This window comes from Malaclemys terrapin, chromosome 18 (genome assembly GCF_027887155.1).
Source record: "Malaclemys terrapin pileata isolate rMalTer1 chromosome 18, rMalTer1.hap1, whole genome shotgun sequence".
Classification (NCBI taxonomy): Eukaryota; Metazoa; Chordata; order Testudines; family Emydidae; genus Malaclemys; species Malaclemys terrapin.
In genome coordinates, this window is record NC_071522.1 from 11949795 (window position 1) to 11974904 (window position 25110).

The 25110-nt window shown below is 41.9% G+C and overlaps 1 protein-coding gene across 1 annotated transcript in view; it reads right to left on the reverse strand.

The window, feature by feature from the left end:
* The window catches only part of PITPNM3 (PITPNM family member 3), a 361048-nt gene that overhangs the window by 197404 nt on the left and 138534 nt on the right, over positions 1-25110 (reverse strand). The window contains exon 3 of the mRNA XM_054008467.1: positions 9328-9435. Coding sequence (XP_053864442.1) covers positions 9328-9435 — 108 coding nt within the window. The remainder of the gene's footprint in view (positions 1-9327; positions 9436-25110) is intronic.

Sequence of the window (25110 nt, forward strand, 5' to 3'; positions counted from 1 at the left end):
GAAAAATACTTGTGTGCTGTTCCCACAACCCACTACTGAATATGGTTCATTGTTTTCACCCCCATTCTTTAAATTGCTGGATTTCAGGTCTTGCAAAGACCTGGAAGGCCAAAAGTATAGCCATTATTATAGATAAACTCCATTGCTGTGACAGCCCTGGGGAGGGTTAAAAAAGGACTTAGCTTGTCAGCTCTTTTGGGGCAGGGACTGTGTTTTTGTTCTGTGTTTGTACAGCACCTAGCGCAATCAGGTTCTAGTCCATGACTGCAGCTCCTAAGCGTTATCTCACTTCAAAACAGCATCTGAAACCTTCAGAAAATAGTGTGGGTTCACAAAATCGTATTTTATTTTCAGCACTAATTATAGACTTTGAACCATGAAGTTCTGCTCACAAGAGATTCAGGGTTTCAAAAGACCATGGTTTACTTGTGCTGAGTTTTTTCCCCTCCCCATTCTGCCACTTTTCTATAAAAGCACATTTGGACTCACTGCTGCCTATTGCACAGATCACTATGTATTTGTTCTTCTGAAGTTAGTGTTGACAGTTTCACCATGTAAGCTAAACAATGATCTGCCCAGAGAGGCCATTGCTTATACACCCATGTAAAGCACATGGAAAATTATTTTCTTTCCAGCTGAGAAGTCTAGGTGGGAGTCAACAGGCAAACAAATACTTATCTTGGTGGCACGATTTACGAGGTTTCACATTCTGAACCTCCGTGCTCACTGCAAGGGGCAAATATTTACTGCTTTGTCTCGCCTCAAAAGATAAGTATGGTAGCTACACTGTTGTCTAACTTAAGGAAATGTCTTTCTCCAAAGCTTCTCACAAAGCGAGTTGCATTTACGTCTAGGTAGTAAATGAACAGTAAAGTCATGGGTACACAGTGTATTTTGTGTTCAAAACAACCACAAGAATACCCCTGCTATTTCTATCGTCATACTTTTTAGGACAGGCATAGTGAACAGCCTGTAGTTATGGTATCACATGTATGTCCCTCATTACAGTACAGGGAGTATCCATATCTTCTAGTGGCAATACCTATGTTGATTTTAATAATGAGAGCTGGGTATCCAAATTCCTTAGGCAGCTTTGAAACCCCCCCACCCCCGCAAAAAAAAGGAAATAATTTGCTCCAAGCAAAAGATGTGACATCGTAGCGCCTATGGCTTTTCAAAAATATTAATGACATCAGTGTCACCATTATTAAACTAACAAATATATCACAATATGGGTAGTAGATGCTTTGATTTACATTTTTTTTAAAAAAGTTTCATTTTACTACAGCATTTACAGAAAAATATGCATGCAAATTTCAGAAACATAAAAGTAATAATGCTATAATAAATTAATAATAATAATAATACCTCATATAGCACTTTTCATCCATACATCTCAAAGCACCTTACAACGGAGGTCATCATCATTATGTCCATTTTACAGACTGGCATACTGAGGCACAAAGAGGCTGAAGGTCTCCTAGCAGGCCACCGACAGAGCCAGGAATCGGACCCAGTGCAATGCTCTTTGTACTATGACACACTGTTTAACACATGCCACAAACCAATTTTAATTCTAGATTGTTACATTCATGGTACTCTCATCTTTATGTATAGTAAACACTGTAAGCACATTTTCAATATGGTCTTCTCAGGGGCAGATGGTTCCATATAAAGATAAGAAAGAGGACAGCTTTTCTACGGGAAAATAGCCTTATTTTCTTTAAGCTTGGTAATTATTGGCCTAATTTAATAAACATTCTACATGTCAGAAGAAAGGGGGACGGGGGGAATGGCAAAGTAGATAGCCAGAGTAAGAGTCTTTACAGTTTTCACGTGAGATCATGAAGCTACCTATGAAATTCTTGTTGGTGACAGTTATTTTTGTTTATTAGTGTGATGGCAGGCCCCAACGGAACAGGGCCCCATTGTGCTAGGCATTGTACAAACCTGTAGCAAGAGACCGTCTCTGTTTAGAGTGTAAGCTTTTCAGAACAGATGAGACAGACAAAGGGTGGGAGGGGAAACAGAGAAGCTTGCTCAAGGTCACATAGCAGGTCAATGGCAAAATCAGGAAAAGAAACAGGTCACTGACTCCTAGGCCAGGGCCCTATCCACTAACTAGCACTGCTTTTCATCACACAGTAGATGCTTTTCATCACTCAGTAGATTTCTATGACAAGACATACACTTTGACGTCTTGGAGGATATCTGTCCTAATCAATTGGACTGAAATTTAGACACATCCTTAAATCTGTGACGTCTCATTAGTAAATCTGGAGGAGGGCAGATATTCTTTGTCAAAATCGTTCAGTTTGCTGTAAAGTTAAAAATGAGAATACTGTGCATTTATCTATAGTAAACAAATCAAATTACAAATCATGTATGTATGTACAGACATTACAATTGCATTGGAAATAAGAGTATCTGGACACAATGCCGTTAGGGGTCAAAGATTTTATTTTCCTGTATCTCATCAAGAGTATGTCTACTCTGAGCCATAGTGCAGACTGAGTGTATTGCAGACCACACCAAAGAGCTGCTCTCTTATCTGCCTCACGTGGATGCCTCAGGCGTGAATTAACAGGTACATATTTTGTGTTAACAGTCCTCCTTCAAACGTTTTAGTTCATGCCGGCAATTCACACACCCAGTAGTCTGCACTGCAGCACAGTGTAGACAAGCCCCAAAACTAAAACATAAAGGCCCTGACCCTACAAACACTTACAGAGTAGCTTAAGCATGTGCTTTTAAGTGCTTGCAGGGTCAGGACCAAAGGTAGTGGGGAGTGGAGGAACAGAAAAAAATAAAATCTAATCAGCCAAATTAATTCTTGGCATTAAGCAGGTGCAATTCCATTGATACCATGGGTATCTGCTTAGCACCCGTCATGAATTTGGGCCTGAGAATATATTTAATACAGTGCTTTGATTCTGCCACAGGAAAAGCAGCTCCCCATCAAGATAATTTATGCAGCTGTACAAGTTTTTAATTCTGCTTGATTGCTGTTTGTGTTATTCTCTGTTTAACTGTATTAAGTTGGCATTACTAGATTCCCAGATTTTCCCCTGAAGAAGTATTTCTAGCATTGATGGGGATGTCTGTATTGGTCACGTGCTCTCAGGTGTACTTACTGAGAATCAGTGATTGAATTAATTTATATACTTGCTATTCATAAGAGTGCTAATAGGCTTGTCTCTCTCAGTGGAATTGTGGCAATGCTGTTTCATAAAGTTGTAGTGAGTACCCAGTGTGCCTTTAATTCTGCCCAGAGCATACTGCAGCTTTCCATACATCTTCATTTGTTGAAAGAGCTCTTAATTGTGTGCTTTACTAGTCAATCTATTAAACCATTAAAAAAAAAAAAACCAACAATGCACACAGACTTCAAAATTGCTGCAAAGGCAACTAGCAGAATCATTGGTCCTGGAAGCTGGTTTAACTACAACAAAGTGCAACACAGCCACTTCCTTCTCAGCTGAATGTGTCGTTCATAACCATGGGTCAGATTCTGGTGGTTTGGCCAATCAACAGGAGTTTTCTGCTCTTAATGCCTGGAGGATTTGGTCCTTGTATTTTTAAAGACCCAGTGCAAATATGAGTGTTCGTGAATGACGACAACCCTTGATTTAGCCAAAAAACAGGTGCAACAGAGGCAGCAGCACCTCATGCTGCCCCCCAGCATCCCACTGTTTGAAGTTCTCTGATCCTGTGTTGAAGGGCACAACCATAAAGGGAATGAAACACCCTCGCTACCAACAAGAGGCGTCAGATGGGACTGAATCAGAGACCTTTAGAACCCAACCACAAGCCTCCATCACTTGAGCTAAAAAGAGCTAATATATACTAGGCCCTCATCTTTTATGGGAACAATCCATTAGAGGGGGACATGGCACATCTGAGCTGGGATTTTCAGAAGCGCCTGGAGGACTTGTGCACCCAGGCCCCAGTAAAAGTCACCTAACTCCCTTGGGCTCCTCTGAAAATCCTAATTTAGAGAATAATCTTGCATCCATCAATGTCAGTGGAAAGACGGACATTGATTTCAATGGGTATGGATCAGAAGAACATAAGAATGGCAATACTGGGTCAACCCAATGATCTATCTAGCCCAGTTTCCGGTCTTCTGACAGAGGCCAATGCTGAATGCTTCCGAGGGAATGAACAGAACAGGCAATCATTCAGTGATCCACGATCAGGCCATTAGCCAGTGGGTTTCAACCATAAGGGTAGTTTGTACACATTGTCAGCTAAGAGGATACGATTAGACAAGGTGCCAATCATGGTTGTAGTTTGTGTCATACAGATATTGGCCTGAGACCAGCTATTCGTTTTTCCACAAACCACTGTATGGCTCTCAAATGGTAAAGGCAATTCCGGCCCTGGTGCGTAAAGAGAAAATCTGGAGGCGAGCTATGAACTATCCAGCCACTTCAGGGCATGTCTTTAATGAAGACACATGGGCTTTAAAAATGCAACTTTATTTTGGCAAACACTGATGAGTTTCCCAAATATTATCTGAAAAGGTAATAAATCAAGGCAGCTGTTCAAAAGGGATTAAGAATTAACAATGGAGCTGAGTCCACAGTTTAGTAGCACCTTCCTCCACAAGCAGTTCCACTGATGACAATGGGTCTATTTCACTCTGAGTAAAGGTATCAGAATCCAGCCCTCTATTTTTACAGCTGAAATGATTCAGTTAAAAAAATTTACCAGCTTTTTTTGGTAAAGCTTTGAACGTAAATGGTTGTATTAACATTTGAATGTTCTTTTTTTTACTGCAGCTATTTCAGAAAGTATGATATAGTTCCCCATAAAATATTTCTTGCATGCTCTGTGCCTTCATTATTCGTGTTTTGCAGTTGCTAATCACGGAGTGGAGTTCTAAAATTCCCTAACAGAAACACTGCATAATTCGCTGCAGTAAACACATGATAGGATCTATACGCATTTGGCAGGTAATTTCACAGCAGGAAAAATCAATAGGCAGCTAATCAATAGAACTGAATCTCGCAGTATAATGTGGCGGAGTTCAAGAGGAGAAGATGCATTGAGATGCGTGGCCTAGTTTAATCAGATGAATTTAGCAGGAGGCCAATCAAGGAAAACTCCTAACTGGCAGCATGCATTACAGCTGTTGCTCTAGTTTCTTTTATGTTATTGATATAACAAAATACGAAATCTCATTCTGGCGTGAGCTGCCTTTGTGGACGCAACATAAGGTCTGATTTTCAGAGGTGCTTATTGCCCACAGCTCCTGCTGCCTTCAGCTGGAGTTACAGTTGCTCAGCACCTCTGAAAATAGGCCCATAGTATGCAAAGTCATACACTCCAGCACAGTGAACATTGACTTGAAGCAGGCTACCATGTGGTGAAAAGCCACCAGAAGGTATAAGGAGGCCCACTCTCAAACTATGGTCCAACTAGACCAGTAGTCCTCTAAGCCCTGCCTAGTATTCTCCAGAAGACAATAAGATGAGCACCAAGCAATGCGAGAAAAGAGGGCTAAGAAGGAGAGATGACCATGGTGGTTCTGTCTTACACAGTAGTCCACAGAACAAAAAAAAAAAAAAAAAAAAAAAAAGATGGGACACCATTGAAATAAGGAAGGGAAGGTCTCAGTTAAGACGCTGGACTGGGATTCAGGGTTCAACTCCTGGCTTTGTACCACAGCCTTCTTGCATGGCCTTGAGTAGGGCACTTATGCTCTCTGGGTCTTTGTTCCCAATCTGTAAAATGGAGAGAATAATAATCCTCCCTTTATCGGTCTTGCCTGCTTAGATTGAAAGCTCTTAGGGGCAGGGACTGTCCCTTGCTGTATTTTTGTGCCTAAAACAATGGTGCCATGATCTTAGTGGGAACTATCGAAACAATAAGACAAAATATCTAATATCATAATATTGAAGTAAATATATTAAAAATTGGCAGCCAGTGAAGAAAGTCCAGGAATAGTGGCAAATAGTCCAGAGTGACATGCTTTTATGTGGTCATTAAAAAAAAAGTTCTTACTTGTGGTGCAACATCGGCTCAAATTTCTCTCAAATAGTCTAAGAGCAGAGAGATGAGGCACATTTACAATGCAGTAAGCATCTCTTATGAATCCCCATTGAATCCCTGACTCCAATCGAAATAAATTACCAAGCAACATGACGGAACACTTTATGCCACTGTCAAGGGCAGATGTAAGACACAAACTTCTTCCCTCTCTAATTATCCACTTAATAATCTTTAACAACATGCCATTTGGATTGGTTGGTCAATGTGCTACTTAACCACTAGCAAAGGAAACATCCAGAAGATAAAAAGAGAAGAGAAGAGAGTCACTAAACAAAGATAATTAATAAATTAATTCCCTCCACAAGCAATTGCTGAAAATACATATAGTTATAGAGAAATATTCCTTTCTTTTCCTACAGTCTAACACACACTGGTCCTGTCAAGGCTGTATCCCCACTTTGAACTTTAGGGTACAAATGTAGGGGCCTGCATGAAAACTTCTAAGCTTAACTACCAGCTTAGCTCTGGTTCCGCTGCCACCATTCCCAATGGACTCCCTCCCTGGGAAGCCTTGAGAAACCTTTCACCAATTCCCTGGTGAATACAGATCCAAACCCCTTGGATCTTAAAACAAGGAGAAATTAACCATTCCCCCTCCTTCCTCTCACCAACTCCTGGTGAATACAGATCCAACCCCCTTGGATCTAAAACAAGGAAAAATCAATCAGGTTCTTAAAAAGAAGGCTTTTAATTAAAGAAAAAAGGTAAAAATCATCTCTGTAAAATCAGTATGGAAATTAACCTTACAGGGTAATCAAACTTAAAGAGCTCAGAGGACTCCCCTCTAGTCTTAGGTTCAAAGTACAGCAAACTAAGATAAACACTCTAGTAAAAGGTACATTTACAAGTTGAGAAAACAAAGGAAAACTAACACGCCTTGCCTGGCTATTTACTTACAAGTTTGAAATAGGAGAGACCTGTTTAGAAAGATGTGGAGAACCTGGATTGATGTCTGGTCCCTCTCAGTCCCGAGAGCGAACGCACAACCAAAACAAAGAACACAAACAAAAGCCTTCCCCCCCCACCCCCCCAAGATTTGAAAGTATCTTGTCCCCTTATTGGTCCTCTAGGTCAGATGTCAGCCAGGTTACCTGAGCTTCTTAACCCTTTACAGGGAAAAGGATTTTGGAGTCTCTGGCCAGGAGGGATTTTATAGTACTGTACACAGGACAGCTGTTACCCTTCCCTTTATAGTTATGACAGGTCCATACTGATCTTTCAGGACAGTTATTTGGAGTAAGAAATGGGGAAAGTCTTTGTGACGGGTTCGGTCACAGAGATCCCTTGGGACTGTCACCTGATGTGCTGAAATTACCTCTGAGCCCATTTTCCCTGTCAGCTTGGGACTCCAGAAACCTGTCTTGTTGAGGCAGCCATGCTAGCCTGCTGCAACACAGACCCAGGGTCTGAACCACACCCCCAAAGCTACAGGCTTTAAGTGAAAACAGCTTAGGAGGTTACCTGCCTCCACCACCCAGACACCCAGTTCCCAATGGGATCCAAACCCCAGATAAATCTGTTTTACTCTGTATAAAGCTTATACAGCATAAATTGTCTGCCCTCTATAACACTGATAGAGAGATATGCACAGCTGTTTGCTCCCTCAGGTATTAATCATTTACTCTGGGTTTATTAATGAACAAAAGTGATTTTATTAAGTATAAAAAGTAGGATTTAAGTTGTTTCAAGTAATAACAGACGGAACAAAGTAAGTCACCAAGCAAAATAAAACAAAACATGCAAGTCTAAGCCTAATACATTAAGAAATTAATTACAGGTAATATCTCACCCTCAGAGATGTTCCAATAAGCTTCTTTCACAGACTAGACTCCTCCCTAGTCTGGACCCAATACTTTCCCCGGTACAGTCCTTGTTAGTTCCAGCCGACATCTTAGGTGGCTAGCGGGGGCTCTCTCATGACTGGGACCCCCCTTTGTCCTCCTCCACCCTCTTTTATAGCTTTGGCACAAGGTGGGAATCCTTTGTCTCTCTGGATCTCCACCCCTCCTTCTAAATGCAAAAGCACCAGGTTTAAGATGGGATTCCAGTATCAGGTAACATGTTCATACGTCCTGTGAGACCCCAGCCTCCATTCTTCCAGGGCATGCCCACACTTACCCAGGAAGGTTTGCAAGTAAACAGAGCCATTTACAGGTCATTGGTTCTGAAGCACCCTTAATGGCTTCCTCTTAATATGTTTACATCAGTAATACAAGTTTATCTCTTATTCTCCTAATTCCAGACACAGAAATAATACATGCCAACAAATAGGATGAACACACTCAGTAGATCATAAGCTTTGTAATACCACCTTACAAGAGACCTTTTGCATAAAACTTATTCCAGTTACATCATATTCACATTCATAAGCATGTTTCTATAAAGCATATGGAGTTCAACGTCACAGTCTTTTTAAAACAAACAGCCTATAAACACAAACATTCATGGCTCAGAATACATTAAATAACTTGTCTTTGTTGGGGGGGAACCAGAAAAAAACCCAAATAAATACCATTTAACTAACAATAAAAATGCTTTAAACCATTTGATACTATTCAACTAATCATTTGAAAACCCCATACTTCACTGGACAAATTTACCAAGTTACTTAAAGGCAAGATTGACACCATTGCTTACACTGAATCATATCTTATGGTGGGATTTTGACTAACAAAGACAACTCCTGTTTAAAGTCAGTGGGAGTTCGGGGGTAACATTTTCAAAAACCTGTGTGATTTGGGAGCCTAAGTCTCACTGAAATTCAAGGCTCCTAAGTCACTTAGGCGCTTTTGAAAATTTTAGCATGGAGACCTAACACCTTTATGTCCCTTTGAAAAACCACATCCTTACTACCAAATGGTTCCACTGACTTGAGCAGAACTACTTATAGAGTACAGTGCTACTTACCTGGCCTGGGGGACAATGACCTTAACGCCCTTAATGTGTGTCATGGCCATAACAGATATACAGCCATAGGTCTTGGTCATGCAAGCTATTGTGTGTGGATGGAGCCTTGTACCCTAGCAGAGCCCCAGGTGTGCATATACAGTCTTCCCACAGGGTGCATCTTGCAGAAATAGGGCCTGACATTTTAATACAGGGAAATAGTTAACAGATATATATCAATGTTAATTGTAATACCAGTTATGCTTTGTAACACTGTAAATGCCGTTTGTATCAGGTGCCTCAACAAAATCAGACAGCTGACAGCTTAAGTGTTGCGGTTTCTTTGTTAACCTAAATATACACATATAGCAAGTTAAATTTTACCTTGATTTTCTTCCAGCTTCCCAATTGTTTCGATCTGCTCTACCAAGTCATTGGAGTTCCACTGGCTCATTCCTATGAGAATGGCACTTTTCCCTTCCACCACCTCCTCTGCAGCAAGAAAACAGAGAAGAGGGTAAATGGCAGTGAATAAAGACAGGATTACCTTGTTACCAACTATCAGAGAAACGTGCAGTTCATTACGATCCCTAAAGGGAATACAAAGCACATGGCATACACAGGATTCTCTGAGAAGGCTTCCTGCTTCCACATCCACAGCAGGGTGTGTTTGCATGCCAAATTCATTGCATATTGGAAAACAGAGGGAAAGGGAATTTAGCAAATCTTTGCTGTTTATTTCTGCAGAATTATTAGTTGACTGAAATAAATATTCATAAGAGGTGGAAAATCACTTGGCATTTTATTTGTGCAAAGCCCTTTATAAATATTGATTGACTGATTTACACTGATTATCTAATTAACAGATCTGGTTGGAAATATTTTCCAGCCCCCATCAAGCAGTGCACTAGGAACTAGGGCTGTCAAGCGATAAAAAAATTAATCGGAATTAATCACACTGTTAAACAAATAATAAATAAAACCATGTATTTAAATATTTTTGGATGTTTTCTACACTTTCAAATATATTGATTTCAATTACACCACAGAACACAAAGTGTACAGTGCTCATTTTATATTTATTTTTGATTACAAGTAGTTGCACTGTAAAAAAACAAAAGAAATAGTATTTTTCAATTCACCCAATACAAGTACTGTAATGCAATCTCTTTATAATGAAAGTTGATCTTACAAATGTAGAATTATGTACCAAAAAAAACAGCATTCAAAAATAAAACAAAGTAAAATTTTAGAGCCTGCAAGTCCCCTCAGTCCTACGTCAGCCAATCACTCAGACAAACGAGTTTGGTTACAATTTGCAGGAGATGATGCTGCCCACTTCTTGTTCACAATGTCACCTGAAAGTGAGAACAGGCACTCACATGGCACAGTTGCAGCCGTTGCTTCAAGATATTTACGTGCCAGATGCGCTAAAGATTCATATGTCCCTTCATGCTTAGCCACCATTCCAGAGGACATGCATCCATGCTGACGACGGGTTCTGCTTGATAACGATCCAAAACAGTGCAGACCGACGCATGTTCGTTTTCATCAACTGAGTCAGATGTCACCAGCAGAAGGTTAATTTTCTTTTTTGGTGGTTCGCGTTCTGTAGTTTCCGTATCTGAGTGTTGCTCTTTTAAGTCTTCTAAAAGCATGCTCCACACCTCGTCCCTCTCAGATTTGGGACGGCACTTCAGATTCTTAAATCTTGGGTCGAGTGCTGTAGCTATTTTGAGAAATCTCACATTGGTACCTTCTTTGCATTTTGTCAAATCTGCTATGAAAGTGTTCTTAAAACGAGCATGTGCTGGGTCATCATCCGAGACTGCTGTGACATGAAATATATGGCAGAATGCAGAAAAAACAGAACAGGAGACATACATTCTCCCCCAAGGAGTACAGTCGCAAATGTAATTAATGCAGCAGCAGTGGGGCCCCCCGGGCCCTTTTAAATCACCCAGGCCCCTGGGTAATCACCCACCCTCCCCTGTCGGCGGGCCTGAGACCAGGGGTTCTCAAACTTCATTGCGCTGTGACCCCGTTCTGACAACAAAAATTACTACGTGACACCAGAAGGGGGGGACCAAAGCCTGAGCCCCATCACCCCAGACAGCAGGGCCAAAGCCAAAGTCCAAGGGCTTCAGCCCCAGGCAAGGATCCTGTAATCTAGCCCTGCCGCCCAGAATTGAAGCCCTTGGGCTTTAGCCCTGCGTGATTGGACTCGGGCTTCGGCTCCAGGTCCCAGCAACCCTAAGCCAGCCCTGGCAACTCACTTTGGGGTCCCAACCCACAGTTTGAGAATGGCTGCTCTAGGCCACGATGCACTCCTTGGCAGCCTTTTCAACTCAACTGTGATGGCTTGGTGAGATTTAATTGTACTCCTTTGGGCAGGTAATGTATGTTTTATTCTAGATTTGTAACGCGCCATATAAAATTATGGTGTCACATAAGCAATAATAGAAATAATTTATATAGGTCCATAACGTGTGCCACAGCGCTTTGGAGTTGCTCTTCGTGCTTACACAAAAGAATATAAACCCTGCTCCAAGGAGAGCATGGGCTAATGATAGAAATGGGAATAGAACACGTGAAAGAGTCTTACAGAAAGTGTCTAGTCATTATAGCTGAACTGGGTTTTCCGAAGCTCCTTGACAAGAGGAGGGTCTGCAAGCCTAGCCAAGTACAAGGAGAGACCAGAAGGAATACATGTGGGGTGAGCAATAGGAGACAGGAGAGAGGTTTGCACAGACCTGCGGGAGCTGGGGGGGGGTGGGAGGGGAAAGGAATCATTCAGAGAGCCTTGGAAGTAAATAAAATCTTGGATGTTATGAAGTAAGAGGGATGCAGTGCAGGGATTTGGGGCGTGGGGAGGGGAAGGAGAAGCCAGATCTGTCGGGAGTTGTGGTACAAGATGATCATCATCCTGTCTGAAATAGAGGCAGGGGCAGCTCTATGTATTTTGCCGCCCCAAGCACAGCAGTGAGGCAGCCTTTGGCGGCATGCCTGCGGGAGGTCCGCTGGTAACACGGATTTGGTGGCATGCCTGCAGGAGGTCTGCCGGTCCCGCACCTTCGGCGTACCTGCCGCCAAATTGCCACCGAAGCCGCGGGACCGGCAGACCTCCCGCAGGCATGCTGCCAAAGGCTCCCTGACTGCAGCCCTCACGGCAACCGGCACGCCGCCCCCCGCGGCTTGCCGCCCCAGGCACGTGCTTGGAGCCACCTCTGAATAGAGGACAGACAAGAAAGAAGAGGGGAGGTCTCAAGCTCAGTCTACACTTAAAATTAAGGTTTGCCATAGCTATGGCAATCAGGGATGTGAAGAAGTCAGCCATGGAGGCAGAGTCACTCCCCCCCCCCAATGAATATAAACAAGTCAAAATACCGAACACAACTATCTGATGCACACCTTGCTGCAATCCTGAAGGTTTCAACTGCTCAGTCACTGAGGCCAAACATCAACAAATTGACAACTGAAGCATTGCCAGGTGTCTGGCAAACACTAAAAACTCTCTGGCAGGCGAAGAATTGTATAAAGTTGTACGCCAGTTTTATTATTTCTAAGAAATTTGAAATAAAAAATACAACATAAACCTTTTCTTTTATGAACACCATCTTCAGTGACATTATTGGCCTGCTGGGAGGATTTGAGGACTGACACTGGCCCTAAGGTAATTGAGTTTGAGACCCTGTTGTATATGAAGACTGTGGTCAGGTTCTGCTCTTGGTTCCACCACTGTAAATCTGGGATAATTCCACTGAAATCAGCTGGATTTACACCAGTCTAACTCTGGTTATGTTCCCTGAATTCTCTGTCTAGGCTCTTTTTTTAAACCCCAATTATTGTAGCATTTTACATATACATTTAATCTGACAAAACACCCTTGTGAAGATTAATCCCATTTTACAGATGGGAAAATGAGGCACAGAGAGATTAAGTAACCTGCCAAAGGTCTCACAAAGTCTGTGGAAAAGGCACAAACTGAACACAGATTTTCCAAGTCCTAATTAAGTGCCTTAACTGCAAGACCATTCTTCAAATCATATAATCACCAGTATACTTGAACATACAACAGGTGTTCTAGTCAAACACATGTTAATACATTAAGGGCTATGCTAGAAAGTTTTGTGCTTTAACTACACTGGCACAGGTAAAGCAGAACACAGCCCCCCCAGTGTGGATGTAGTTATACTAGTATATTACTATTATTTATGGTATAAAATGCTTATACCAGTATAGGCTTATTCCAGTTCAGGAAAGAAAATAAGCTATACTGGTATAATACCCTTTATTCGGGTATAACTGAATCCACACTAGGGCTTATACTGGTATGATTTTGTTATGCCTCTAATTGATGATATACCCAGGTATAAACTTTTCTAGTGTAGAAAAATCCTAAGTAAAATTCTCTCTCTAAAGATTTTAACCCAGCATGAAAATTCAGGCATTTCAATGCTAAAAAAACAGAAATTGTCCTTCAGATTTCACTGTTCCGGAATTTTGATGTCAGAACATTAATTTCTGGAAAAAAAAAAAGGTGTGTGTGTGGGGGGGGGGGGGGGGAAATAGGCCCACCAGACCAGTTCTCATACAAATTTCAGGCATGTTTTATCCTTTCATCAAAAACCATCTGTGCTACATGAGCTATTAAACTTTTATCTGACAGCACAGAAGAGATTATGGAATCGCACAGCCCTGCCACACAGCGAATCAGTTCCATTAGAGGATTTGTTCTTTTATCAGGAGCTCATCTCAAAAGGGGGCTGGGAAGCACAGACAAAAATGGAATGTTGCAGATGTTCTCCTTTAATAGGCTTAGAAATCTATGAAAATATTTCCATTCGGTTTACCAGCTGTTGAGGAAGTGGGGTGCATTAGTCCCTTCTGAATGGACTTATTTAAAAGCATTTCACTGGGGATTTATACAGGCTGTCAATGTAGACTATGTGCTTAGTATGAGTACAGAGAATGCAAATGTAAAATGGGGAATTGGTAGTTCTTTATTTGCCAAGATGATTATTCGGATCAAGGCCGGCTCCAGCATTTCTGCCGCCCAAAGCAAAAAAAAACCACGCAATCGGCGGTGGCAACTGGGGGAAAAAAAAAAAAAAAAAAAAGCCGCGATCGGCGGCGGCAGTTCAGCGGCAGGTCCTTCGCTCCTAGAGGGAGTGAGGGACCTGCCGCCCCCGAATTGCCGCAGGTGCCGCCCCTCTCCCTTGGCCGCCCAAGCACCTGCTTTTTAAGCTGGTGCCTGGAGCCGGCCCTGATTCAGATAATGAGCCCTGGGAAGTACCGTGGATTACAAATAAAGGTTCAGCAAGAGTAATCAGTGCAGAATTGGGCCAAGAGATTTCAGGATACACTATCTAAATTTAAACCAACTTCAGCTTTACATTTCAAACATTTTTAAAAGGAAATTCATTTCCTGGCTCTTCAAACGCAAACACCGATAGTATCTTGTACCTGGTCTGTTTGATAGTGGTAGGTCTATTTGGAAGTAAAGCATTTTAAAAAAGTTTTTTTTAAGGAGTACTGAAGAAAAAAAAAATCTATTAAGGTTTCATACTGTCATTTATCACCATCGTATCTGATCTCCTACTGACCGAGAGGTCACCCAGACCCTGCCTCTTTGTACAGACTGATGGCCAGTCTTCAAACATCAGCAGAACTGATTCCAATCATGAAGTGGACTTCATGAAATCTCTAGCAGTCTTTTGGGGGTAAAAATTCTACTTGGGCTAGCTTTTGTTTGGTTTTAATTTTATTAAATTTACCCTTTTCGGGAGTTTTTGTTTAAGTTGTTTGGTTGGGGGGGGGGTTAGGGTGGGAAGAGTTGGTTTGGGGTTTTTATGGGTAGAAGGGGCTGTCAACATTGGGAGTTTGCAGTGTTGTTGTTGTAGATGGGTTGGTCCCAGGACATGTAGGACATTGTGAGTTTGCAGCGTTGTTGTAGATGTGTTGGTCCCAAAGACAAGGTGGGTGAGGTAATATCTTTTTTTGGACCAACTTCTATTGGTGTAAAAGACGCTTTTGAGTTGACACAGCTTACTCTGTGTGAGCTTGAAAGTTTGTCTTGGTGGATTGCCGGTAGAATATCTGTGCCTAATCAGGTAAAGAATGTGAGCAAAGCCAAACAGAAAAAATTAAGATGTTTGTACACCAATGTGAGGAGCATAGGTAACAAAATGGAGGAACTAGGTTACTGATGCAGGAAGTGAAACCAGATATTATAGGGATAACAGAAACATGGTGGACTAGTAGTCATGACTGGAGTACAGGCTAAGTGCTGTTTAGGAAAGACAGAAATAAAGGCAGGGGTGGTGGAGTAGCATTGTATATCAAAAATGAGGAAGACTGTAAAGAAATAAGAAGTGATGGAATGGATAACACAGAGTCTGTCTGGGCAAAAATCACATTGGGGAAGAAAGCTACTAGAGCCTCCCTTGGGATAGTGCTTGCGGTGTGCTATAGACCACCGGGATCTGATTTGAATACGGATAGAGACCTCTTTAATGTTTTTAATGAAGTAAATACTAATGGGAATTGTGTGATCATGCGAGACTTTAACTTCCCAGATATAGACTGGAGGACATGTGCTAGTAATAATAATAGGGCTCAGATTTTCCTGGATGCAATAGCTGATGGATTCCTTCACCAAGTAGTTGCTGAACCAACAAGAGGGGATGTCATTTTAGATTTGGTTTTGGTGAGTAGTGAGGACCTCATAGAAGAAATGGCTGTAGGGGATAGCTCATGATCGCTCAAACCAAGGTTAATTCAGTTCAAACTAATTCAGTTCAAACTAAATGGATAAACAAAAATAGGTCTGTGACTAGGGTTTTTGATTTCAAAAGGGCTAACTTTAAAAAGTTAAGGAAATTAGTTAGGGAAGTGGATTGGACTGAACTTGTGGATTTAAAGGCAGAGGAGGCCTGGAATTACTTCAAGTCAAACTTGCAGAAACTATCAGAAGCCTGCATCCCAAGAAAGGGGAAAAAATTCATAGGCAGGAGTTGTAGACCAAGCTGGACAAGCAAGCATCTCAGAGAGATGATTAAGAAAAAGAAGAAACCCTATAAGGAGTGGAAGATGGAGGGATCAGCAAGGAAAGCTACCTTATTGACGTCAGAACATATAGGGATAAAGTGAGAAAGGCCAAAAGCCACGTTGAGTTGGACCTTGCAAAGGGAATTAAAACCAATAGTAAAAAGGTTCTATAGCCATATAAATAAGAAGAAAACAAAGAAAGAAGAAGTGGGACTGCTAAACACTGAGGATGGAGTGGAGGTTAAGGATAATCTAGGCATGGCCGAAGATCTAAACAAATACTTTGCCTCAGTCTTTAATGAGGCTCATGAGGACCTTAGGGATAATGGTAGAATGACAAATGGGAATGAGGCTATGGAGGTAGATATTACCACATCCGAGGTAGAAGCCAAACTCGAACAACTTAATGGGACTAAATCGGGGTGCCCAGATAATCTTCATCCAAGAACATTAAAGGAACTGGCACATGAAATTGCAAGCCCATTAGCAAGAATTTTTAATGAATCTGTAAACTCAGGGGTTGTAGCGTATGACTGGAGAATTGCTAACATAGTTCCTATTTTTAAGAAAGGAAAAAAAGGTGATCCGGGTAACTACAGGCCTGTTAGTTTGACATCTGTAGTATGCAAGATCTTGGGGAAAAAATTTGAAGAAGAAAGTAGTTAAGGACATTGAGGTCAATGGTAATTGGAACAAAATACAACATGGTTTAAAAGAGGTAGATCGTGCCAAACCAACCTGATCTCCTTCTTTGAGAAGGTAACAGATCTTTTAGACAAAGGAAATGCAGTGGATCTAATTCACCTCGATTTCAGTAAGACATTTGATACGGTTCCACATGGGGAATTATTAGCTAAATTGGAAAAGATGGGGATCAATATGAAAATTGAAAGGTGGATAAGGAACTGGTTAAAGGGGAGACTACAACAGGTCGTACTGAAAGGCGAACTGTCAGATTGGAGGGAGGTTACTAGTGTAGTTCCTCAGGGATCGGTTTTGGGACCAATCTTATTTAATCTTTTTATTACTGACCTTGGCACAAAAAGTGGAAATGTGCTAATAAAGTTTGCGGATGACACAAAGCTGGGAGGTATTGCCAATACAGGACTGGGATATCATACAGGAAGATCCGGATGACCTTGTAAACTGGAGTAATAGTAATAGGATGAAATTTAATAGTGAAAGTGCAAGGTCATGCATTTAGGGATTAACAAGAATTTTTGTTATAAGCTGGGGACGCATCAGTTGGAATAGAGGAGGAGGAGGACTTCGGAGTATTGGTTGATCACTGGGTGACTATGAGCCGCCAATGCGATATGGCCATGAAAAAAGCCAATGCGGTCTTGGGATGCATCAGGTGAGGTATTTCTAGTAGAGATAAGGAGGTGTTAGTACCATTATACAAGGCACTGGTGAGACCACATCTGGAATACTGTGTGCAGTTCTGGGCTCCCATGTTTAAGGAGGATGAATTCAAACTGGAACAGGTTCAGAGAAGGGCTACTAGGATGATCCGAGGAATGGAAAACCTGTTTTATGAAAGGGGACTCAAAGAGCTTGGCTTGTGCTTAGCGTAACCAAAAGAAGGCTGAGGGGAGATAGGATTGATCTCTATAAATATATCAGAGGGATAAATACCAGGGAGGGAGAGGAATTATTTAAGCTCAGTACCAATGTGGATACAAGAACAAATGGATATAAACTGGCCATCAGTAAGTTTAAACTTGAAATTAGACAAAGGTTTCTAACCATCAGAGGAGTGAAGTTCTGGAACAGCCTTCCAAAGGGAGCAGTGGGGGCAAAAGATATCTGGCTTCAAGACTGAGCTTGATAAATTTATGGAGGGGATGGTCTGATGGGATAGCCTAATTTTGGTAATTAATTGATCTTTGACTATTAGCGGTAAATATGCCCAATGGCCTGTGATGGGATGTTAGATGGGGTGGGACCTGAGTTACTACCGAGAATTCTTTCCCGGGTGTCTGGCTGGTGAATCTTGCCCACATGCCCAGGGTTTAGCTGATCACCATATTTGGGGTCAGGAAGGAATGTTCCTCCAGGGCAGATTGGCAGAGGCCCTGGGGGTTTTTCGCCTTCCTCTGCAGCGTGGGGCACGGGTTACTTGCTGGAGGATTCTCTGCACCTTGAAGTCCATGATTTGAGGACTTCAACAGCTCAGATATAGGTTAGGGATTTATTACAGGAGTGGGTGGGTGAGATTCTGTGGCCTGCGTTGTGCAGGAGGTCAGACTAGACGATCATAATGGTCCCTTCTGACCTTAAAGTCTATGATTCTGTGATTGCCCTCAGGCTGACTAGAGCTATCTGAATCAAAAGTGTCAGATTCTTAAGAACTGTCATGTTGGGTCAGACCAAAGGTCCACCTAGCCCAGTATCCTGTCTTCCGACAGTGGCCAATCCCAGGGGCTGCAGACAGACCGAACAGAACAGGCAATCAGCAAGTGATCCATCCCCTATTCCCAGCTTCTGGCAAACAGAGGCTAGGGACACCATCCCTGCCAATCCTTAGGTTAGGCTTTGAGTAGCTGGAAGCTACCCACAGCCTTAAATGTCTAGGGATGGATGTCCAAGCTACAGCCCATGTGGTTGGGGGTCAAACGTTGGTGGGGTTGCATCGAAATCACTATAGGAACTCTAGGCCACCTGAGGAATTCCCTTTATAAGGACAATCTGCAAGTATCCCTTTAATCTGGGTTTAAATCCCGCTTTGCACTCCCTGAACTGTGGTGTGGCATTATCATTTCAGAAATGTGTCAGAAAGATGCTAAGAACCAGTGTGCGAAACAGAAAAGAGAGAGTTGTAAAACTATTTGAGCTTTAGATCTAATATTATTTTATCATTCTTCCTGTTACGTAATCCACTAAGCCAACCATTCCAGATGGTCCTAATGTTTAATATTGAGATAAAGTAAGATGAAATGGTCACAGACTTTCAGTTATTTTTATTGGATTTTGCATTGGACAGAAAGCGTTTAATATGGTCTGGAATGTGATGGAACTTAACAAGATGCACTGGCTCTCAGCACGAGCCATACTGTGACCCTGTGTCACAGCACAAAGTAGTTTTGAAACACATGCCCTTCCCATAAGTTTTGGGATCCCGACTCCTTATCTAGCTGTGAAAGGAAAGGGGGAGGCGTGCATCCTGAAAGATATTTCCAAGCCCCAGGCTGAAAGTTCATGAACTGGTTAAATGTGAAATTCCAATATAAATATTCATTTACTTTTTCCAACCCGGATCCTGATGGCCCCGCTACTCCACTGGAAGCTTTTTGCACATTAAGAGTGGAAAATTCCCTGGTCTGGGACACTCACTCAGTCATGACTCAACTCCTTAATCTCAGTTATTTTCATCACATTTACTCTAGATGAACAATTTCCCAGAGAACAGAGCGGGGACAAGCACGGGGGAAGGAAAGAAAGTGAACATTCTCTATAGCCACCATTTCAACAAGTCTATGGACCGGATTCTCCACTCACATCAGCTTTATACTGCTGCAATTCCACTGACTCCAACAGAGTTATCCATCTCCCATTCACGCTTTGAGCTGGGGTGTAATTCCCAGCTCAAGACGACATACCTTTGGTATAAAGTGTATCCACGGCCGTGCAAACAGTGCGAGGGACCGTCAGCCTGAGTACATACCCCTCTGAGCCACTAGGCATGTACTCTGGGCAGCTAGCCCTGCCTGGCACTTATACCACATAGTTACACCCTATTTTTAGCATGCTGGCTCAATCAAAGCTAGCAGGGGTACATCTCCGTGAACTGGGAATCAAAGTGTAGACACACCCACTGGCACAAGTGAGAGAAGAATCAGGCCTTTCCTGTTCGTACAGGCTGAATAGCAACAAACGGCACTCTTCACATTCCTCAGAAAGGGCACGTAACGCCGTTATGAGACTATTAAAATTGTCCACAGAGAATGAAGACTGCAAGGCGATTTAGAGAAGCCCCCTGTCAAAGGATACATCTACGCTGCAATCCAAGGTGTGACTGCAGCTTGGGTAAACATACCCCCAGCTAGCTTCACCCACACTAGCATTACTAAAAATAGCTGGACTGATGTGGCAGCGCAGGCTTCAGCATGGGCTGTACACGTATGCCGGGGACCCTAGAGACACTCACAACACTAGCATGTGCTGAAGCTTGTGCCACTGTGTCTACACTGCTGTTCTTAGCAACGCTAGCGTGGGTAAAGCGAGTGCAAGTACAGCCGCCCAAGCTGCAAATACACCTCAGACTGCAGCGTATGCCTAATCAAAGAGGCTTTGGCCCAGTTTTCAAAGATTATGCAGCAACTACAATGTCCATCAGTGTCAGTGGAGTGGTGGGTGGTTGGCACTTCCGAAAACCAAACCACTCATCTTTCCCCCTTATCTTCTCTTTGCACTTTGGACCCAAAAGGTATTTAAGGTGGACATTTTCCAAAGGTGGCCTAGTGCTCCTCACTGCAGAAATACAGAGATATACTCTCTTCTCTGTTCCAAATAAAACCTGGAACTGCCTAAAGAACAATCTAATTTACAACACTGATTTCGTTTCACTGCGTAGGAGCTTGCTGTTTCAACCCACTTTCCCTGGCCAGTGAACTACGTGCAGTAGGTCCCGGGGGAATTTATAAGACAGGACATGATGAACGATAAAGCATCTCTGCCCCTTCCATAGGATTCAATTTGCCCTTTCGCTTTTATTGTTCCTTCCAACAGCTTCTCAGAATCCTTGAACATTCCTGCTTCTCGTGACAAACTTTCACCATGATCCACGGCAGGGATGTATCAGCAGATGGCTATGCACTATCCTGATGTTATGTACAATTAGCTGTGTATAAGGAGTTCATTGCAGGTTCAGGGACTGGGGTTTAATAATATATGTATGAAAAGATTCATCCAAATAGACATCTATATAGAAAGGATACTCCACACTGGAACAAAGTGGAAACAAGCAAGGTAGTTACACAAAGCAAATTATCATTTGATAATGAGACACGAAAATAGAATATAGTTACCCCTGTGTTCCATTCCAATGAGCTGTGATATCATTTCACACAGTGTGAAAAGAATACATGTCATGATGACCTGACTTGTATTCTTGATGTTGCATTCAAAAGAAAAACACATATCCTAGGATACCTGTTACCGGCTACAGTTAGGGTCCAAACTCAGACCCCAGGTCTGAAGTCCATCCCTATTCAGCAAAGCATTTTACCATATGCTTAAATGTTAGGAACATGCTGCTTTTCTGAATAGGGATGGACAAAAGCACAGGCTTAAATGTTTTGCTGTCATGGGATAAGAGGGAAGGTCCTCTCACGGATTGGTAACTGGTTAAAAGATAGGAAACAAAGGGTAGGAATAAATGGTCAGTTTTCAAAATGGAGAGGGGTAAATAGTGGTGTCCCCCAGGGGTCTATACTGGGACCAGTCCTATTCAGTATTCATAAATGATCTGGAAAAAGGGGTAAACATTGAGGTGACAAAATTTTCAGATGATACAAAACTACTCAAGATAGTTAAGTCCCAGGCAGACTCCGAAGAGCTAAAAAAGGGTCTCACAAAACTGGGTGACTGGCCAACAAAATGGAAGATGAAATTCAATGTGGATAAATGCAAAGTAATGCACATTGGAAAACATAATCCCAACTATACATATAAAATGATGGGGTCTAAATTAGCTGTTACCACTCAAGAAAGATCTTGGAGTCATTGAGGATAGTTCTCTGAAAACATCCACTCAATGTGCAGTGGCAGTCAAAAAAGCGAACAGAATGTTCAGAATCATTAAGAGCTAGATAATAAGACAGAAAATATCATATTGCCTCTGTATAAATCCATGGTACACCCACATCTTGAATACTGTGTGCAGATGTGGTGGCCCCATCTCAAAAAAGATATATTGGAATTGGAAAAGATTCAGAAAAGAGCAACAAAAATGATTAGGGGTATGCAACAGCTGCCATATGAGGAGAGATTAATAAGACCGGGACTTTTCAGCTTGGAAAAGAGATGACTAAGGGGGGATATGATAGAGGTCTATAAAATCATGAATGGTGTGGAGAAAGTAAATAAGGAAGTGTTATTTACTCCTTCTCATAAGAACTAGGGGTCACCAAATAAAATTAATAGGCAGCAAGTTTAAAACAAACAAAAGGAAGTATTTTTTCACACAACGCACAGTCAACCTGCAGAACTCCTTGCCAGAGGATGTTGTGAAGGCCAAAACTATAACTGGGTTAAAAAAAGAACTAGATAAGTTCATGGAGGATGGCTATGAGCCAGGAAGGGCAGGGATGGTGTCCCTAACCTCTGTTTGCCAGATGCTGGGAATGGGCGACAGGGGATGAATCGCTTGACGATTACCTGTTCTGTTCATTCCCTCTGGGCACTTGGCATTGGCCACTGTTGGAAGATGGGCTAGATGGACCTTGGGTCTGACCGAGTATGGCTGTTCTTATGTTCGCTGAATTGGAGCCTCAGACATGCTTATCATACCTGCTAATTCCATTAACTTCATTGGGAGTTGCAGGGGCACAGCACCTCTAAGGGCCTGATCAAAACCCTTTGGAAATACTTCAGTGGGGGGTTGGATCAGGCACTTTGTGAGGCTTTTGAAGCATTTGTCTGCGGAAGCCAGAAATGCAATGCAATTATCCACTGATAGTTCACAATTGTGAAAGATTTCATTACCTGGTTTAAAAGGACTTCTGTTCACAGGAATGGGAATGAGAAGCATCAAAGAGACACAGCGTGCTTAGATGTGTTCCAGGAAATCTTCAAATAAAAAATCCATTATACAGCAGGTGTTCCAAAAAACCTCCCCAAGTACCATACATCCAGCGCAAACATTTCAAAAAGTAGCGTTCAAATATTTATAGCGCCAGAGAACCAGAAAGTCGTCCAAGTTCTGTTCACAGAATTGGAACATTCCTGTAGGCTGATAAACCAGAGACTAGAGCAGAGGTGGGCAAACTACAGCCCGCGGGACTGTCTTGCCCGGCCCCTGAGATCTTGGCCGGGGAGGCTAGCCAGCGCCCAGCCCCTTCCCTGCTGGTCCCCCTCCCCCGCAGCCACACCGCCGCGCGGGCAGTGCTCTGGGCGGCGGGGCTGCGTGCTCCTGCAGGGCAGCAAGTCTGGCTCCAGCTGAGTGGCTGAAAATGTTTCAAACTGAAATTGGAAATACAGTGCATAAAAAAAACCCAACCCAACCCAAAAAAGTCAACATATTTTTCATTTTATTGCGGATGCCCTTTTCAGTTCTTTTAGGCCATATGTGGAGGTGCAAACATCTCAGCCAGATTCTGCATTCATGTAAATCCACTGGAGTCATCTGATCTGGCACAGCAGTAGCATTTGACCCCTTATCTTCCAATGTCTATGCTTCCCAAGGAAGCTAGATGGAACGGTAGTCTGATCCAGTATGGCCATTCTTATGTTCTTCAGCATTATGCATTACATTTTGTTTTGGGGTAGGATGGGAACTGTCCCAAAAGCAAACCAGTTAGGCCCAAACCTGAAAATATATAAGCATACGTATAGATTTGCTTACACGAGCAGTCTCACTGAAGTCAATGGGACTGCACACCTGATTAGGTGCTTGCAGGCAGAGGTTCGTAGACAGAAAACTCTTGCTTTTGCAACTGGCTTCTGCCAGCTAGGTTTTGAACACCACTCTGTTTATATCTGAGCAGCTCCACTTGAGGCAACTCTGCAGTACACAGCTATATGAAGGACTAAACTGGCAAGGATATAGATGATTATATAATTCTGAGTCAAGGAATATCCAGGAAGTGGAACATCAGTACTTAGTAAACACACACTTGGAAAGTGCCCGGATCAATGGAAATCTACATAATAGTTTCCTGCACTCTGAGACATCTAGAACAACAGAATAAACAGACAAAAACATTTCAGATTCTGTAAGTAGAAAACAATGTTTGCAGAAACAACAGTGATTAAAAATGCATTTAATCTCTTTGGTGAATGTGTTACATTTGCAAGCGATTAGATAAAACAGCTATCAGCACGCATCTGATAGGTGCAGGTCACACAGATTTTCTACTGGCTTTAGGGATTTGTCTCTGCACCTCCTGGGAGCAATTCTGTAGCATTTATAGGGACTTGAAAATAGGGAGATAATGAAGAGAGTTCAAAGATGTAATACACAGTATTGCAAACTCCAGTTGTTAAAAAAATCATGAGTCAGGCCTCAAAATCATGAGGTTTTTAAAAAATATGTTTGGGGCTTATTTTATCTGTCTTCTAGTTTGAGCCTTTATGTTTAGAACCAGGTGAATAACTGCTTTTTGATTAATTGGAAATTTTGGAAAGTAGGAAAAAAGTGTTTCAGGTTGGACAAAAAAACCTGATTTTCATTAGATCAAAAAGCTGGAAAAGAAAGTAGTTTGGGGTCAAATTAAACATTTCATTTCAATGTCAAGCATAGTTTATGTTTTTTTATTTTTGAAAAATAAAATTAAAAGAAACTTCAAAACAAAGTTACTTTGAACCAAAAATTAAATATTTTTATTTTTCTTCTCATTTTTTCCAGGACAAACAAATCAGCAAAACGGACACAAATTCACGTATCATTGAGGTGTCACCAAATCTTCATGTGTTGCCGGAAAAAAGTTTTGGTCAAAAAATTTCACGCAGCTCTATTTAAGATGCACTTGGGTCATGTTTTTAAGCTTTTCTCTGGATTCAGAAGGGAAGGAAACTTACTTTATAAAAAAAATTAAAGCCGAGATTCTCTTCTAATCATGTGAGTACAGGAGCACGGGCTTTAAGGAAAATACTAAATATCATTAAACTCACAATTAAGACGCAAGGCAAGGAAAAACTGGCTACAATATAGTCTCACTCATTTAATTGTGCTCATGCCTTGTAATCTCTATAAGGATTAAAGAATTTTGTGAATTAGCAACAACAAAATAAAAGGTTACCATACCACAAAACGGACTTTGTTCCCCTGACAAGTTTAGTTCAGATTCCTTTAGGATTCTTCATAGTACATCCATGATTTTGTAGGAATGATGAAGTCTCAGGGTACACGTACACCGCAGTCAGGGCAGAGGTGTGGCTGTAGCTCATGTATAC